Source organism: Artemia sp. Qi Xiang Cuo, chromosome 1 (genome assembly GCF_049724085.1).
Source record: "Artemia sp. Qi Xiang Cuo chromosome 1, ASM4972408v1, whole genome shotgun sequence".
NCBI classification, from domain to species: domain Eukaryota; kingdom Metazoa; phylum Arthropoda; class Branchiopoda; order Anostraca; family Artemiidae; genus Artemia; species Artemia sp. Qi Xiang Cuo.
The window spans coordinates 90,292,713-90,311,328 of record NC_142794.1 but is presented as its reverse complement, the minus strand read 5'-3'; the positions used below and the strand labels follow the sequence as shown (position 1 = coordinate 90,311,328).

Sequence of the window (18,616 nt, the reverse complement as noted above, 5' to 3'; positions counted from 1 at the left end):
TCGTCTCTTACAATTCCAATTAAGAAAAAGCCATAGGCTTTTTCCTGTTTCCGGGTTGCAGCGGTAGCTAGCAACCTAGTAAGAGACGATCACGTCCAATATTAAGAAATATAAAAACCCATAGCTTCTAAAAAGGAGTCAGATCAAAACAAAAAGTACACCATTGGAACCGTCTTATCCGAAACCCCTGTATAGTAAACTTTCTGTCCCTTGGCTTGAACAGCAAGGGAAATATATTGGCTTGAAAATCAAGAAAAGTGGCAATTACAACAACATTCTGCCTAAACGGGATATTTTTTTTCTTTTTTCTTTTATTTCCAGAGATAGCTTGGCACTGGAACATCGTAGAGAGTTGTTCAATAGCTGATTTTAAAGGAAATTAATTGGGTTACAAATCTATAGTAACTAAAATATTATATAAAGGATCGATACTGTAAATGGGAATTCTCTAAGTAACATCGATATCATAATTTTATTGATAACTTAATTACAAACTAAAATTGAAATCAGGGCCAGTAGTAGTGAAGCTAAACTCGGTCGAAATCAGAGACTACATCTTAAGAAATAGTTCCTTATTGAGAAAGGCAGATCTATCAGTGGCCCCAGATTACACAGCTAAGCAAAGAGAAGCCCGTAAACACTTAAAGGAAATTATGAATCTTGCACATAACGACGGCCGTGATGCAATGCTACGAGGTGACAAGCTGTTTATCCAAGGCCGACTATTCAGGTACGATGGAAAGGCTGTGATTGAGGTTAAATGTAACTTGGTGTCAGTTAAAAATATTGGTTCACCTCCTAGTGCTAGACTCCCAAATTACCCTGCTGTTATCCCGATGGGGCTAGATAGTGATGCCAGTAATATCGATGCCGAGACAGTGATACCATCAACAGCCTATTCTCAGGCAGTATCGGCAACTAAAACACCTGCTAGTGCTGTTATTAGCCATAATGACCTACATCAACTAGGCACTCGTAACGTGGCACCCAGAGGAAACCATTCTCCAAGAAAAGGACTTAACAGAAGACCTCGCAGTGGTTTTTATCGTAATTTTGTTGATAATAGTCAGCGAGTGCTAACAGATATTAATAGTCGCAGTCGTGAATATTACCATTTTGCCTTTTCTTCGACAGAGACCAGGAACGAGAAACTCCAAGAAATGGCTAGTGATATTAATGCACTGATAGAAAGTATTGACGCATAGGAAATAAGGATCAATATTCTGAGTTTAGTGTCATGGAACATACAAGGACTACGTGATAAGCTGCCTTATTTATATGATGAATTACTTTCGTTTGATGTGATTTCGTTTATTAAAACATGGAACGATCATTCTCCTATATCACCTCTCCAAGGGTATTCGGTTGAACAGGTTGTGCGTAAACCAGCAAAAAATAATAGACATTATGGTGGTATTTTGGTTTTAATTAAATCATCAGCTATTGATTGTTAAGAAAGAGTTAATAGTAGATCTGAAAATTTACTTTGGCTGCGTATTTGTTTTAAATGTGGGAAAAGATTATCCGGGTTGCAGCGGTAGCTAGCAACCTAGTAAGACACGATCACGTCTATTGTTAAGAAATATAAAAACCCATAGCTCCTAACAGAAGAGTCAGATCAAAACAAAAAGTACACCCTTAGAACCGCCTTGTCCGAAACCCCTGTATGGGAAACTTTCTGTCCCTTGGATTGAACAGCAAGGGAAATATATTGGCTTGAAAATCAAGAAAAGTGGCTGCTACTACAACCTTCTGCCTAAACGGGATATTTTTTTCTTTTTTTTTTCTTTTTTCTTTCTTTTCCACAGATAGCTTGGCACTGGAACATTGTAGAGAGTTGTTCAATAGCTCATTTTAAAGAAAATTAATTGGGTTAAAAATATATAGTAATTAAAATAAATTATTTCTGAAAGAGAATAAATTTTTCCACCAAAAACTGCATTTTTGATGTCTTTTCACACTGCAGTATTTCAAACATAATCGTATACCAGCGGTAAGATTTGAACCCCCGCCTCCGAAGAGACTGGTGGCTAACACCAGTGTCTTGGACCAATCGGCCAGGCTGCCTCTTATAATTTGGGTTGCAGCAGTAGCTCGCAACCTAGTAAGAGACGATCAGTCCCATGCTAAAAAATATAAAAACCCAAAACTCCTAAAAATAGAGTGAGATCAAAACAAAAGTACATCATTAGAATTACCTTGTCTGAAACCCTACTAGATAAATAATGAATGTCGTCATAGCTTTATATTAGAGCTATGACGTGAATAGAAAAACACGAAATTATGTTGTGGTTTCTGAAGACGTCATGAAATAATATCATTGCGCCATGACGTCATCATGAATTTACAGTAAAGAACGATCTCTCATCCATAGTAACTGATAAATGGTGGTTCCAGGGGTAATTACTTGAGGTTCGTCTCTTACTATTTCAAAGAAGAAAAAGCCGTAGGCCTTTTCCTGTTTGTAATTGCAGTAAAGATCCGGGTTGCAGCGGTAGCTAGCAACCTAGTAAGAAACGATCACGTCCAATGTTAAGAAATATAAAAACCCCTAACTCCTAAAAAAAGAGTCAGGTAATAACAAAAAGTACACCATTAGAACCGCCTTGTCCGAAACCCCTGTATAGTTAACTTTCTGTCCCTTGGCTTGAAAAGCAAGGGAAATATATTGGCTTGAAAATCAAGAAAAGTGGCAGCTACTACATCATTCTGCCCAAACGGGATATTTTTTTTCTTCTCTTTTCTTTCTTATCCACAGATAGCTTGGCACTGGAACATCGTAGAGAGTTTTTCAATAGCTCATTTTAAAGGAAATTAATTCGGTTAAAAATCTTTAGTAACGAAAATAAATTAATTCTAAAAGAGAATAAATTTTTCCACCAAAAACTACATTTTTGATGTCTTTTCATGCTGCAGTCTTTTCAAAGATATTTGATTTTTGTACATAAATCATAATCGTATACCAGCGGTAAGATTTGAACCCACGCCTCCGAAGAGACTGGTGTTCCTAAACATAGTTACATAAAGAACCGATATAGTTCATCATAATTTATACAGAGGTTATTTTAAAAAAAAGTTCATAGGTATGATTATTATTAACAAATGTTCCTTCCTAATAACGGCTACACTATAGCGTCCTAGAATAAATCTAAGGAAAAGTATAAAACAAAATGGAGAATTTTCGTGTAAAGAGTTATATAATTTCAAAGAGTACACATTGAATTCAAAGACCAAGAACTACTTCCTTTATTGATACCACAATGAATATGGAATTAAAAGAGAGTTTAACCTTACCCAGTAGTATATAAGAATTATTAGCCTCTTCGAAAACCAACTCTCATCAAGAAGGTTACTGACAACTTTCCAGCTCTCATCAAACTACCCTCGTCTCGTCTACTATCATGAAAGAATACTGAGCCGTATGACCCCTAGGCTTTTCGGGAGCCTGAAGTCATCACCATCCTCATCAATTTCATTGCTGTTTATAATAAAGAACGAACTCTTCCCAATACTAACTGGTAAAGTAGTTAAGATTACAGTATTTATATTATGACAATGCAAAAGGTATGAGAAAAAAGTGCAAAACTCTGTAAACTGCAAAAATATTCAGAATGTTTGAGTAATAATTTCACTTTATGAAAAGAAACTATATACATTCCTAAAAATCTTTAAATGAGTCTTATTTTATCTTAATGTTTAAACAACTTGATACAATATTATCATTATTAAATATTCATAATAAGGAACGACCTCTTGCCTATACTAAATTTTATAGCCCACTTAACTATAGTATAGGTTAGTAAAGTTTTCATAAAGGACAGATATAGTTGATTATGGTAATTACAATAAGGAATGAAGTGTAACCCATATTAATTGAATTTTTAAATCAAACATTTCTTGGTCATAATAAAGAGCTGTCTAATGGCTCATTTTAATGGAAATTGCTGTATATACAAACCTTTTGTAATTAACAAAACTAATTATTATCATAAAATAAATTGTTACGATATTGTAAACAACTAACTCTAGGCAATAGTAAGCAATTTAATTTTGATCCGGGTTGCAGCGGTAGCTAGCAATCCGGGTTGCAGCAGTAGCTAGCAATCCGGGTTGCAGCGGTAGCTAGCAACCTAGTAAGAGACGATCACCTCCAATGTCAAGAAATATAAAACCCCCAACTCCTAAAAAAAGAGTCAGATCAAAACAAAAAGTACACCATTAGAACCGCCTTGTCCGAATCTTCTATAAAAGAAACTTACCGCCCTTTGGCTTGAATAAAAAAGAAAATATATTGGCTTGAAAATCAAGAAAATTGACTTTTACCACGTTATTCTCCACAAACGAGATATTTTTTTCTTTCCGCTTTTTTTTCTGCTCAGCTAGCTGGGCACTGGAAAATCATAGAGAGCTGTATAATAGCTCATTTTAAAGGAAATTGCAACATCTAGTCACTTTTGTATTTAAAAATAAAATACTTTTTAAAGTAGAATCAATTTTGTCAAAAAAATTGCATTTTTGATGTATTTTCATACTGCAGTCTTTTCAAAGATATTTGAATTTTGAAGCAATAAAACAGTCCATGTAATGAACTCTATAGTAATAATAGCTACTTGTCTCAATAGTAACCGAAACTCCTGGAACCAAAATTTTCTTTTTTGGCTTAATCGCTAAAATTATTATGTAAACTGCAAAAATATTTATGATACCTAATCAGTAATAGTAATTTTTTAATTTAAACAACAAAAATACATGAAAATTCTAAAATTAGTTTTGCTTTTTGTCTCCTGGAAGAAATTTTTTTTTCATCTCAGTTCAAATTTATTATTGTATCCTGGAACCAAGCTTTTTTTGGTTTGTAACCCGTAAAGTACATATCTCCATATTATTGTCTCATAATTGCAATTATTTTAGTTTTCAGTCCAGAATCACTAAACTTATTATGTAAACTGCAAAAATATTTATGGTGTCTAACCAATAATACTAATTTTGTAATTCAAACAAGATAAATACCTGAAAATTTTAAAATTAGTTTTGTTTTATGCTAGGTTTTAGATACTCGACACGGGATTTTGTGTGCTTAATAATTTTAAACCTTGAAAAAATATGATCTCACGCGAGTGGAAAAAAGAAAGAATAACCAAAAACAATATCAAAATAGAACAATCCAAATTTCTACTAATAGAAAACTTTACTACACAAAAAATAAAGCTAACATCCTGAAATATCAGAAAAGTTTATTTAAAAGAGATAAAAATGCCACCAAACGCAATAAAGCTCGAGCACGCGTAAGGATTGCTACTAAGATGTCTTGTGATCCAGGATTTAAGAAAATGAAATATGACAGAGCAAAACAGAGGTATCTTACGGATCAGGGGTATCGAGAAGGGAAAATTGAGACAGCGAAACAAAAGAGCAAGGAAAGGTATGATAACGATATAGATTACCGAAACAAACATAAGAAAAAAGTTGCTACCAGAATAATGGGTAGATACTGGGGTGACAAAAGCTATAATGAAAAAATTAAATTCTCTGCGAGGTTGTACCGAAGAACGCATAAGGACAAAGGGAAAAATTACATTCAGAAATACAAGAAGATGGCAAAAATGCAGGCTGATCTTTGTAAATTGAGAAACATTTTACGCATGTTTTATCGGGATCACGAAAAGTATTCGAAATTACAGATTAAAATTCTCTTTGAAAGAGCGGATGCTGTTGAAAAGTCGGCTAGAAATGCTTTGGCAAAGCTTCATAGCAATATCCAAAAGAAATGTTGTCAGTTTAACGAAAAGCTTCCAAGGTATGGATTGGCAACTGCGGAACAGTTTATAGATGCAATGGAAAATGTTCGACAACACAGTGAATATACGGAGGCGTACTTCTTAGAAAATTCGTATATTAATTTTGGAAGGAGCAATTGCAGTTTATGTAGCAGCAATAAAAATATATATACAAGCATACCTATCAACAGCGAAGGAAAAGCAATGTTTTTCAATTATGGCGAAAACGAGCCTGTTAGGGTTATTAGTAAATGTGTTTGTAAGACTAATGATTCAGAACAAATTCCTGGAACACCGACTCAAGAAAAAAGCATTTCTAACTGTGTTTTAAACAGTTCGTTTAGTTCTACTGAATATTTGGCAAAAAATTCTCTGTGTAGTAGAACAAACTGTCCTGAAAAGTACGAGACAACTATTGAAAAATGCTCTAAAACTAGATCTGACAAGGAAATTATGATGGCTGAAGTCACCTATAACAATCTGAGTAAACATTCAAAACCAAAAATTGGGCAGCAGGTTACTTGGCAATGTCACCCTGATATCCGCAAGCTCTATCCGACGGATATTGAATTATGTCAAATTCTTTTTGATATCCTTGAAAACAATATAGCATTAAAATTTTCAACTGACAAAGTGGTTAATTTCTACCTTGGCAGCATGGATTATTGTGAAATCAATTACAGGGACACAAGAAAGCATGGGCATTCGTTATACTGTAGCCCAAATGAGGGATGTCAGAGCTATTTGCGTTCTCTAAGGGCACTAGCTCCACATTTTCCTGTCTTGAACTGTTTCAATAATAGCGTATATAAGGCAGTATCAAAATGTAAGATTATACAACATATTAATCCGGGTTGCAGCGGTAGCTAGCAACCTAGTAAGAGACGATCACCTCCAATGTTAAGAAATATAAAACCCCCCAACTCCTAAAAAAAGAGTCAGATCAAAACGAAAAGTACACCATTAGAACCGCCTTGTCCGAAACCTCTATAAAGGAAACTTACCGCCCTTTGGCTTGAATAACAAAGAAAATATATTGGCTTGAAAATCAAGAAAATAGACTTTTACCAAGTTATTCTCCACAAACGGGATATTTTTTTCTTTCCGCTTTTTTTTCTGCTCAGCTAGCTGGGCACTGGAAAATCATAGACAACTGTATAATAGCTCATTTTAAAGGAAATTGCAACATCTAGTCACTTTTGTAATTAAAAATAAAATAGTTTTTAAAATAGAATCAATTTTGTCAAAAAAATTGCATTTCTGATGTATTTTCATACTGCAGTCTTTTCAAAGATATTTGAATTTTGAAGCAATCAAACAGTTCATGGTAATGAACTCCAAAATTTTCTGTTTTGGCCTAATCGCTAAAACTATTATGTAAACTGCAAAAATATTTATGATGTCTAATCAGTAATAGTAAGTTCTTAATTTAAACAACAAAAATACATGAAAATTTTATAATTAGTTTTACTTTTTGTCTCCTGGAAGAAAAATTTTTTTCATCTCAGTTCAAAGTTATTATTTTATCCTGGAACCAAACTTTTTTTGGTTTGTAACCCGTAAGCCATATTATTGTCTTATAATTGCAATTATTTTAGTTTTCAGTCCAGAATCGCTAAACTTATTATGTAAACTGCAAAAATATTTATGGTGTCTAACCAATAATATTAATTTTGTAATTCAAACAAGATAAATACCTGAAAATTTAAAAATTAGTTTTTTTTTATGCTAGGTTTTAGATACTCGACACGGGGTATTGTGTACTTAATAATTTTAAACCTTGAAAAAAATGGTCTCCCGCGAGTGGAAAAAAAGAAAGAATAACCAAAAACAATATCAAAATAGAGCAATCCAAATTTCTACTAATAAAAAACTTTACTACACAAAAAATAAAGCTAACATCCTGAAATATCAGAAAAGTTTATTTAAAAGTTTTGTAATAAAAGGCAAACTGTCCAGTTGTCAACTGCTGCTGAGCTTTGGAGCCGACCCAAATGTGACAGATTGGCTTCACAAAACACCTTTACATTATTCTGCAAAAGAAGGAAAACTGGCTATTTATCAACTTCTGCTCAGCTATGGAGCCGACCCAAATCTGAAGAGTAAATTACAAGAAACACCTTTGCGTTGTGCTGCACAAAAAGTAAGTGAATTCTGGTCCAAACCGGCGGAACTTATCTCCATTGCAGAAAAAGACAAACTGGCTATTTGTCAACTACTGCTGAGCTACGGAGCCGACCCAAATGCATCGGCTTTCAGAAAAATAACACCTCTGCATTTTTCTGTTGAAAATGGTTATTTCAATATATGTAAACTGCTGCTAACTAAAGGAGCCAGACCAAATGTGAAAGGTGGCCCGTACAACGAAACACCTTTGGCTTATGCTATTGAAAACGGCAAATTCGATATTTGTCAACTGCTGCTAACTAAAGGAGCCAGACCAAATGTGAAAGGTGGATGGTACAACGAAACACCTTTGGCTTATGCTATTGAAAATGGCAAATTCGATATTTGTCAACTGCTGCTAACTAAAGGAGCCAGACCAAATGTGAAATGTGGCCCGGACAACAAAACACCTTTGGCTTATGCTATTGAAAAAGGCAAATTCGATATTTGTCAACTGCTGCTTAGCAATGGAGCCAACCCAAACGTGAAAGGCGGTAGGTACAACAAAACAGCTCTACATTTTGCTGCTGAAGAAGGTACAGTCGATATTTTTCAAATGCTTTTGAAGAATGGAGCTAACCCAAATGTGAAAAGCTCCTTATTCAACAGAACACCTTTGCATGATGCTACTCTTAGAGGCGCACTGGATATTTGTCAACTGCTTCTGAGCTATGGAGCCAACCCAAATGCAAAATGTGGCCCATACAACAAAACATCTCTACATTTTGCTGCTGATTTAGGCGCAGAGAACATTTGTCAACTGCTTTTGAGGAAAGGAGCTGACCCAAATGTGAAAAGCACCTTGTTCAACGAAACGGCTTTGCATTTTGCTGCTGAAAAAGGTAATCTGGATATTTGCCAACTGCTGCTGAACAATGGAGCCGACCTAAATGCAATAAGTGACATTGAATATACACAAAATCAAAAGAAAATTTTCAAAAGAAGAACAGCCTTAATCATTGCGTTAAAAAATCGTTCATTCAAAGAATATTTTGCCATAGCCCAATGTTTTTTTGAAAATGAGACAGTTTATCATTCAAAGTTGCCTATAGATGTTAAAGAGGAATACCAGAAAATAATCAAGCATTTAGTAGGAAATAGTAATACTCCAGGACTACCACCAAAGAAGAAATGGTTTTGGAAACTATGGAAACTTGCCTTCAATGACGCTGACTGGTCACTTCAGTCAATGTGCCGGTATTTAGTCATGGAGCATTTATATTGTACTGATACAGTGGACGAAGTTAAAAGAATGAACATACCAGAGACCTTAAAACAATATTTAATTTACCTCTATTTACCTTAACCACCTGCGCATCAGGGTTGCCGTGGCAGCTAGCAGCCTATTAAGAGATGATCATCCGGGTTGCAGCGGTAGCTAGCAACCTAGTAAGAGACGATCACGTCCAATGTTAAGAAATATAAAAACCCCTAACTCCTAAGAACAGAGTCAGATCAAAACAAAAAGTACACCATTAGAACCGCCTTGTCCGAAACCCCTATAAAGGAAACTTACCGCCCTGCGACTTGAATAACAAAGAAAATATATTGGCTTGATAATCAAGAAAATTGACTTTAACCACGTTATTCTCCACAAACGGGATATTTTTTTCTTTATTTTCCACAGATAGCTTGGCACTGGAACATCGTAGAGAGTTGTTCAATGGCTCATTTTAAAGGAAATCTCTAGATCTAGCGCTATTTGTACTTAATTTTTTTTTAATTAATTTTTTTTACGAAAAACTTAATTTTTTATATACAATATTAAACAATGACGTCATCGTCTTTGGATGTAGTTAGTACATAAAGTCTGGATCATCGAATTAAAGCTGAAACTAAGTAAAGAACAATTATGCCTCCATATATTCACAGTGATCTATAAAATTTCCCATTACATCTATAAACTGTTCCACAGTTGCCGGTTCATACCTTGGAAGCTTTTCACTAAACATGCAACATTTCTTTTGGATATTACTATGAAGTTTTGCGAAAGCATCTCTAGCTGACTTTTCAACAAAATCCATTCTTTCAGAGATAATTTTAATCTTTAATTTTGAATATTTTTCGTAATCCCGGTAAAAAATTCGTATCTAATAAAGAACAAACTCTTGCCTATACTAAATTTTATACGCCACTTAATTATAGTTTAGGTAAGTAATTAAACAGATAGCATGGCATTGGAACATCGTAGAGAGTTGTTCAATGGCTCATTTAAAGGAAATTAATGGGGTTAATTAACTTTAAAATGGAACATGTATTGCAAATCATTCTAGGTAATAACAATGTTTCTATTTTGTGAAACTGATAAAAATATGAATACAAAAAAGTTGATATTTTAAATGCAAGTAAAAGGAAATGTAATACAACAAATCTTTTAAGCTGATAACAATTTTTCTAGCTTTCTATAGCAAAATTCTTTAAATAGCAAAAATATTTGTGTGGAATTGTAAAAGGGATTATATGTAACACATAGTTCTAACTATGTTAATAATTTTTTTTTTAATAAATTCTATCTCAGGTGAGATTGGGAGCACTGGCTTGTTTAATTATTCAGATTAATTTAAACAGATGAAATTAAAACAAATAAAAGGCATCCTAAAGAAAGATCCTAAAAAAGCAACAGCAGTTGCTGCCACAATTATCGGAGGAGCTGGTGCAGTAGCTGGCACGGTGTCATCAACAGCAGCGTTCGTTTCTTCTGGCTTTACCAGCACCATAGACTTTTTCTCAAATATTTCAGAAGTTAAACCTAAATTTACTTGGGCAAAAATTGTGATAAAAACACTGTCAATCTTAGTGTTGTTGGCAGTAATATGCATCTTGATTATCTTTCGGTGGAACAAATTGCGACACCTTATTCCAATTCAAAGAGAAGTTGAACCATCTATAGAATTTAAAAAACACTTTCAAGGAGCGTTTGATGCACTGATTGTATTATGTGCAGTTTGTCTCATTTTGGGAGCGATCTTTGAAGTTGTAACATTCTTATATTTCTTCATGACACTATTAGGCTGTATTTATCTTATAGTTATTGGTTCTGGAATCATCATATGGATCCTAAGCGTACAATATGTTCCAACAATGACAGCAAAGCTAATTGTGTCCCTTCTGATGAATCAGTATAATCCATACCCTGAACAAAAACAATATTTTAGCATGTACTTAGATCTCCTGCAATACAACACTGAATGCTGTGGAGTTAGTGAGCCAAAAGGAGCTATTGAAAGCTACCAGATTCACTCTCTTTTTTATAGAGATCAGCTGAAAAATTCAAATAGTTTGGACTTAAAGGTACCAATATCCTGTTGCAGAAAAGGAGATAATGACGTAATTATGGCTTGCATAAGGACTGGAGATAACAATAGTACATACACTACTCCATGTGATTCTAAGTTGGTTGACATAACTAAAACCCTTCCTACAGTCTATGTTGTTTTGATAATTCCAGTATTATTTATTTTTTTAGCTCAGGGAGCACAGCCCGAGTACTGGATGTACCTATTCCGCCTTTTAGTAAAGCATATAGTTTCGTTGATTAGATTTATAATAAGTGTGCTTTTTTGCTGTTTCTGCTGTAGTAAGGTTGACAATAAAAATTTGTGGCAGAACATTAAATTTGAAAATCCAATTAAAAACCCTTTCATATTTATAAAAGACAAGTATGATAAACCTGTTTTGCCAATTTCACTGCAGGACTACAAAGAACTTACGAAAAAAGAAGAATGGGATTAGCTATTTGAAGGCGATTGGAGACCCCAAATGAAAGGTTTTGAAAACTCTATGACTGACTTTATGTCCACAAGACTTTGAAGACAATTAGACAACTAGGATTCTTCTCACTATACCAGTGTAGGATAGACCCAACAATTGGGTCTCACAATAGACCCAAAATAAAACAGACCAAATTTACACTTCATGTTGAGATACAAGTATACCTGCCAGATAGACCTCACTGAAACAAAAAATTATTTTGCATTCTTGCTTTGTCAGGTTACTCACTTGAAAGTGGGTTAACGAATTTTTTTTGTCTCAGATTAGAAGGGTGTGTTAGCAGAAAATAGGGAACCGATAACTGCAAACAAAAACCACATCGAACCGCAACGATAACCGTAAACTCTAAATCCACAACGAATCCATACACAAAGATATAGCTTCAGTAAATAGCACGGAAGGATATAGGAAAAGGTATAACTTCACCAAAGTTCATAGAAAGCTATACGAAGAAGCACATTCTCAAAACAAACCAGAAAGCTTTACAAGCGATTTGATTACTGGCCACTACAATAGCGACGTAATTTTTCCAAGAAAAATCCCTTGTCTCTGCTTATCTATCAACAAACGTATATATAAGAAATCTTTATTAAACCATAAGTTAATGGCTCTCGATTAGACAATAAGTTGACATTTTTACAGAGGCAACAGTTTTGGCACGTTGACAAGATATGATTTATAATGTTGGTGCAGCAATAGGCCATTCTTTTCCTTACTGATTTCATTCGAATGCTAACACCGGAAATATGACAATAAGATCTATCAACGGCTAACATGTTACCAGAGCCATTAGCTAGAAGTTGCCCATCTTCATCAACTATTATTTTTAAGTTGGCATTCTCTTTGAGCACTAACTTTTCTGGAAATGATACTTTCACATATCCACCTTTTGAACGATGAAAATTCTTGACTACTCCAAAGGAAGTTAACTCCTCACTGTCATGACAACATAGGCACACATTCCCAATTATATCTCCACTACTAATTGTCCCATAGTTCCAATATAACTCTTTGACAGCATTCAAGACAACAATGACTTTATCATGTGAGTAAAATTTCGGCGAATAATTAATTTTTATCTATTCTTTATAAAATATATTGTACATTTTTATCCTTCCAATGGTAAAAAATTACTGATTTAATACACACAATAATCTAGATAGTCTCGATAACCTACCATGGAGTACCACTGGGAAAGCCGCTTCCAATGTAAGAGCAACCATTGAGTACGTTTGCTACACCCGCAAGCATACATAGTGAGAGAGAAATACAAAGTCGACCTGGGGGGATTTTCCGGCAAGTATGGTTAGGTTAGGTTAGACTAGATTAAGTTAGGTTAGATTAGGCTAGGTTAGGTTAGGTTAGGTAAGTTAGGTTAGCTAAGTTAGGTTAGGTTAGCTAGTAAACATCTCTCCATGTTTAAGTTATGTTAGGTTAGGCTAGATTAAGTTATGTTTGGTTAGGTTAAGTTAGGTTAGCCCAAATACGCGCACGTACGTAGGCTAACCTAACCTAACTTAACTTAACCTAACATAACTTAATCTAACCTAACCTAACCTAACTTAAACATGGAGAGATGTTTAGTAGCTAACCTATCCTAACTTAGCTAGCCTAACATACCTAACCTGACTTAACCTAACCTAATCTAACCTAACTTAATCTAGTCTAACCTAACCTAACCATACTCGCCGGAAAATCCCCCCTGGTCGACTTTGTATTTCTCTATCACTATGAACTATTACTAAACATCTGAACTGAAGTGGAACCTTTTTATACTTCTATGGAAAAATTTAGAATAGAACTTTAAATTTCTTGGTGTCTTTGTAAAAATAAATAATTGAAGTGGAAGATTTTTATTTTCTCTGGAGAAATTAGAATTGAAGTGTGCAACCTAGTAATTGATGCAACCTAGTAAGAGACGATCACGTCCAATGTTAAGACATATAAAAACCCATAGTTCCTAAAAAAGGAGTCAGATCAAAACAAAAAGTACACCATTAGAACCGCCATGTCCGAAACCCCTTCATAGGAAACTTTCTGTCCAATGGCTTGAACAGCAAGGGAAATATATTGGCTTGAAAATCAAGAAAATTGACTTTAACCACGTTATTCTCCCCAAACGGGATATTTTTTTTCTTTTTTTTCTCTTTTCTTTGTATCCAGAGATAGCTTGGCACTGGAACATCGTAGAGGGTTGTTCAATAGCTCATTTTAAAGGAAATTAATTGGGTTAAAAATCTATAGTAACTAAAATAAATTATTTCTAAAAGAAAATAAATTTTTCCACCAAAAACTGTATTTTTGATGCAGTGACGTCATAATTACTATATAAGAAACGTCAAAACGGTAAATGGTCTCATTCATGAATACATAATGGTTAGATCAAAGCAAGCTACACGCAAGTTAAAAAATCAGTACTAAAAAATCAAGAAAAGTGGCAACTACTACAACATTCTGCCTAAACGGGATATTTTTTTCTCTTTTCTTTGTTTCCAGAGATAGCTTGGCACTGGAACATCGTAGATAGTTGTTCAATAGCTCATTTTAAAGGAAATTACAGTAAATCCGGGTTGCAGTGGTAGCTAGCAACCTAGTAAGAGACGATCACGTCCAATGTTAAGAAATATAAAAACCCATAGTTCCTAAAAAAGGAGTCAGATAAAAACAAAAATTACACCATTAGAACCGCCTTGTCCGAAACCCCTGTATAGGAAACTTTCTGTCTACTAAAAGTCGAGGGCTCGTACAAGGAACTAAGTCATTACATAGTTTATAATAAAGAACGACCTCTTGCCTATACTAAATTATATAGGCCACTTAACTATAGTATAGGTTAGTAAATCACTGAAATAACAAACCATTCCATACATTGGACTTAGTTAGCTACTTGATTGTTTGAGTTTCGTCTCTTACTTCTTAAAAGAAGAAAAAGCCGTAGGCTTTTTCCTGTTTTTACAATAAAAGACGATCATTGGAATAACAAACAATTGTATACATTGGAATTAGCTAGCTACTTGATTGCTTGAGACGCGTCTCTTACTATTTCAAAGAAGAAAAAGCCGTAGGCTTTTTCCTGTGTGTAATCAGTTTATTATCATAGACAGCGCTCTAGCACTGCCTGAGTAAAGAAAGTTCATCCGGGTTGCAGCGGTAGCTAGCAACCTAGTAAGAGACGATCACCTCCAATGTTAAGAAATATAAAACCCCCCAACTCCTTAAAAAAGAGTCAGATTAAAACAAAAAGTACACCATTAGAACCGCCTTCTCCGAATCCTCTATAAAGGAAACTTACCGCCCTTTGGCTTGAATAACAAAGAAAATATATTGGCTTGAAAATCAAGAAAATTGACTTTTACCACGTTATTCTCCACAAACGGGATATTTTTTTCTTTCCGCTTTTTATATCCGGGTTGCAGCGGTAGCTAGCAACCTAGTAAGAGACGATCACGTCCAATGTTAAGAAATATAAAAACCCATAGTTCTTAAAAAATTACATTAAAAGACGATCACTGAAGTAACAAACCATTCCATACATTGGACTTAGTTAGCTACTTGATTGTTTGAGTTTCGTCTCTTACTATTTAAAAGAAGAAAAAGCCATAGGCTTTTTCCTGTTTGTATTTATAGTTAAAAAACGAACTCAAGTCCAAAGAAACTGAACACTGTGGTTCATTAATATTATCTTCATTATTTTAGCTAGAATGTAAATAAACAAGTTTCTTTTTTAAATTTTTCCGGGTTGCAGCGGTAGCTAGCAACCTAGTAAGAGACGATCACGTCCAATGTTAAGAAATATAAAAACCCATAGCTCCTAAAGCAGGAGTCAGATCAAAACAAAAAGTACACCATTAGAACCGCCTTGTCCGAAACCCCTGTATAGGAAACTTTCTGTCCCTTGGCTTGAACAGCAAGGGAAATATATTGGCTTGAAAATCGAGAAAATTGACTTTAACCACGTTATTCTCCCCAAACGAGATATTTTTTTCTTTTTTTTTTCTTTTTTGTATCCAGAGATAGCTTGGCACTGGAACATCGTAGAGGGTTGTTCAATAGCTCATTTTAAAGGAAATTAATTGGGTTAAAAATCTATAGTAACTAAAATAAATTATTTCTAAAAGAGAATAAATTTTTCCAATAAAAACTGTATTTTTAATGCAGTGACGTCATAATTACTATATAAGAAACGTCAAAACTGTAAATGGTCTCATTCATGAATACATAATGGTTAGATCAAAGCAAGCTACACACAAGTTAAAAAATCAGTACTAAAAAATCAAGAAAAGTGGCAGCTACTACAACATTCTGCCTAAACGGGGTATTTTTTTCTCTTTTCTTTGTTTCCAGTATAATAAAGATCAAACTCTTCCCTATACTAACTTGCATACGCAACTTTACTATAGTTAAGATTACAGTATTTATATTTTTTTTATTACATTAAAAGACGATCACTGAAGTAACAAACCATTCCATACATTGGACTTAGTTAGCTACTTGATTGTTTGAGTTTCGTCTCTTACTATTTCAAAGAAAAAAAAGCCGTAGGTTTTTTCCTGTTTGTATTTCCGGGTTGCAGCGGTAGCTAGCAACCTAGTAAGAGACGATCACGTCCAATGTTAAGAAATATAAAAACCAAAGCTCCTAAAAAAGCAGTCAGATCAAAACAAAAAGTACACCATTAGAACCGTCTTGTCCGAGACCCCTTTTTAGGAAACTTTCTGTCCCTTGGCTTGAACAGCAAGGGAAATATATTGGCTTGAAAATCAAGAAAATTGACTTTAACCGCGTTATTCTCCCCAAACGGGATATTTTTTTCTTTTTTTTTCTTTTCCACAGATAGCTTGGCACTGGAACATCGTAGAGGGTTGTTCAATAGCTCATTTTAAAGGAAATTAGTTGGTTTAAAAATCTATAGTAACTAAAATAAATTATTTCTATAAGAGAATAGATTTTTCTACCAAAAACTGCATTTTTGATGTCTTTTCACACTGCAGTCTCTCAAACATAATCGTATACCAGTTATCCGGGTTGCAGCGGTAGCTAGCAACCTAGTAAGAGATCACGTCCAATGTTAAGAAATATAAAAACCCATAGTTCTTAAAAAAAAGAGTCAGATCAAAACAAAAAGTACACCATTAGAACCGCCTTGTCCGAAACCCCTGCATAGTAAAATTTCTGTCCCTTGGCTTGAACAGCAAGGGAAATATATTGGCTTGAAAATCAAGAAAAGTGGCAGCTACTACAACATTCTGCCTAAACGGGATATTTTTTTCTTTTTTTTTTTTTTTTTCTTTTTTTCTTTTTTTGTATCCAGAGATAGCTTGGCACTGGAACATCGTAGAGGGTTGTTCAATAGCTCATTTTAAAGGAAATTAATTGGGTTAAAAATCTATAGTAACTAAAATAAATTATTTCTAAAAGAGAATAAAATTTTCCACCAAAAACTGCATTTTGATGTCTTTTCACACTGCAGTCTTTCAAATATAATCGTATACCAGCGGTAAGAATTGAACCCACGCCTCTGAAGAGACTGGTGGCTAACACCAGTGCCTTGGACCACTCGGCCAGGCTGCCTCTCATAAATAAATATATATGTGAATTTGGGTTGCAGCAGTAGCTAGCAACCTAGTAAGAGACGATCAGTCCAATGCTAAGAAATATAAAAACCCAAAACTCCTAAAAATAGAGTCAGATCAAAACAAAAGTACATCATTAGAAATACCTTGTCTGAAACCCTACTAGATAAATAATGAACGTCATCATAGTTTTATATTAGAGCTATGACGTGAATAGAGTGACGTCATAATTAGTATATAAGGAAAGTCAAAACTGAAAATTCTCTCATTCTTGATTAGAATAATGGTTAGATCAAAGCAGGCTATACGCAAGTTGAAGAAAGAGTACTACACAAACAAAAGAGATAGTAACTTGAAAAGAAAAAAGCAAAGGTATTCAACCGACCAGGTGTATCGTGAAGTAATAATTGAGAGAGCAAAACAAAGGTATTCAACCGACCAGGCGTATCGAGAAGTAATAATTGAGAGAGCAAAAGAAAACAGCAAGATGTGTTATCACAATGATGAAGATTATAGACATGCAAAAATTGAGACAGCCAAACAAAAGATCAAGGAACGGTATGGTAATGATGAACATTACAGAGAAGCAAGAATTGAGCAGGCTAAACAAAAGATCAAGGAGCGTTATCACAATGATAAACTTTATAGAGAAGCAACAATTGAGCAGGCTAGACAAAAGAGCAGGGAACGTTATCACAATGATGAAGATTATAGACACGCACAAATTGAGACAGCCAAACAAAAGATCAAGGAACGGTATGGTAATGATGAACATTACAGAGAAGCAAGAATTGAGCAGGCTAGACAAAAGAGCAGGGAACGGTATGATAATGATGAAGATTACCGAAACAAACATAAGAAAAAAGTTGCTACCAGAATAATGGGTAGATACTGGGGTGACAAAAGCTATAATGAAAAAATTAAATTCTCTGCGAGGTTGCACCGAAGAACGCATAAGGACAAAGGGAAAAATTACATTCAGAAATACAAGAAAATGGCAAAAATGCAGGCTGATCTTCATAAATTGAGAAACATTTTACGCATGTTTTACCAGGATCACGAAAAGTATTCAAAATTACAGATTAAAATTCTCTTTGAAAGAGCGGATGCTGTTGAAAAGTCGGCTAGAAATTCCTTGGCAAAGCTTCATAGTAATATCCAAAAGAAATGTTGTCAGTTTAATGAAAAGCTTCCAAGGTATGGATTGGCAACTGCGGAACAGTTTACAGATGCAATGGAAAATGTTCGACAACACAGTGAATATACGGAGGCGTACTTCTTTGAAAATTCGTATATTAATTTTGGAAGGAGCAATTGCAGTTTATGTAG

The 18,616-nt window shown here is 34.4% G+C and overlaps 1 protein-coding gene across 1 annotated transcript in view; it reads left to right on the top strand.

Annotated features, from left to right (window-relative positions):
- The first annotated feature begins 836 nt into the window (after window positions 1-836).
- The window catches only part of LOC148956902 (uncharacterized), a 173,458-nt gene continuing 155,678 nt past the window's right edge, over window positions 837-18,616 (top strand). Inside the window, exons 1-3 of the mRNA XM_089092619.1 lie at window positions 837-975; window positions 7,724-7,924; window positions 7,973-8,842. Of these exons, the coding sequence (XP_088948745.1) occupies window positions 837-975; window positions 7,724-7,924; window positions 7,973-8,842 (1,210 nt within the window). The remainder of the gene's footprint in view (window positions 976-7,723; window positions 7,925-7,972; window positions 8,843-18,616) is intronic.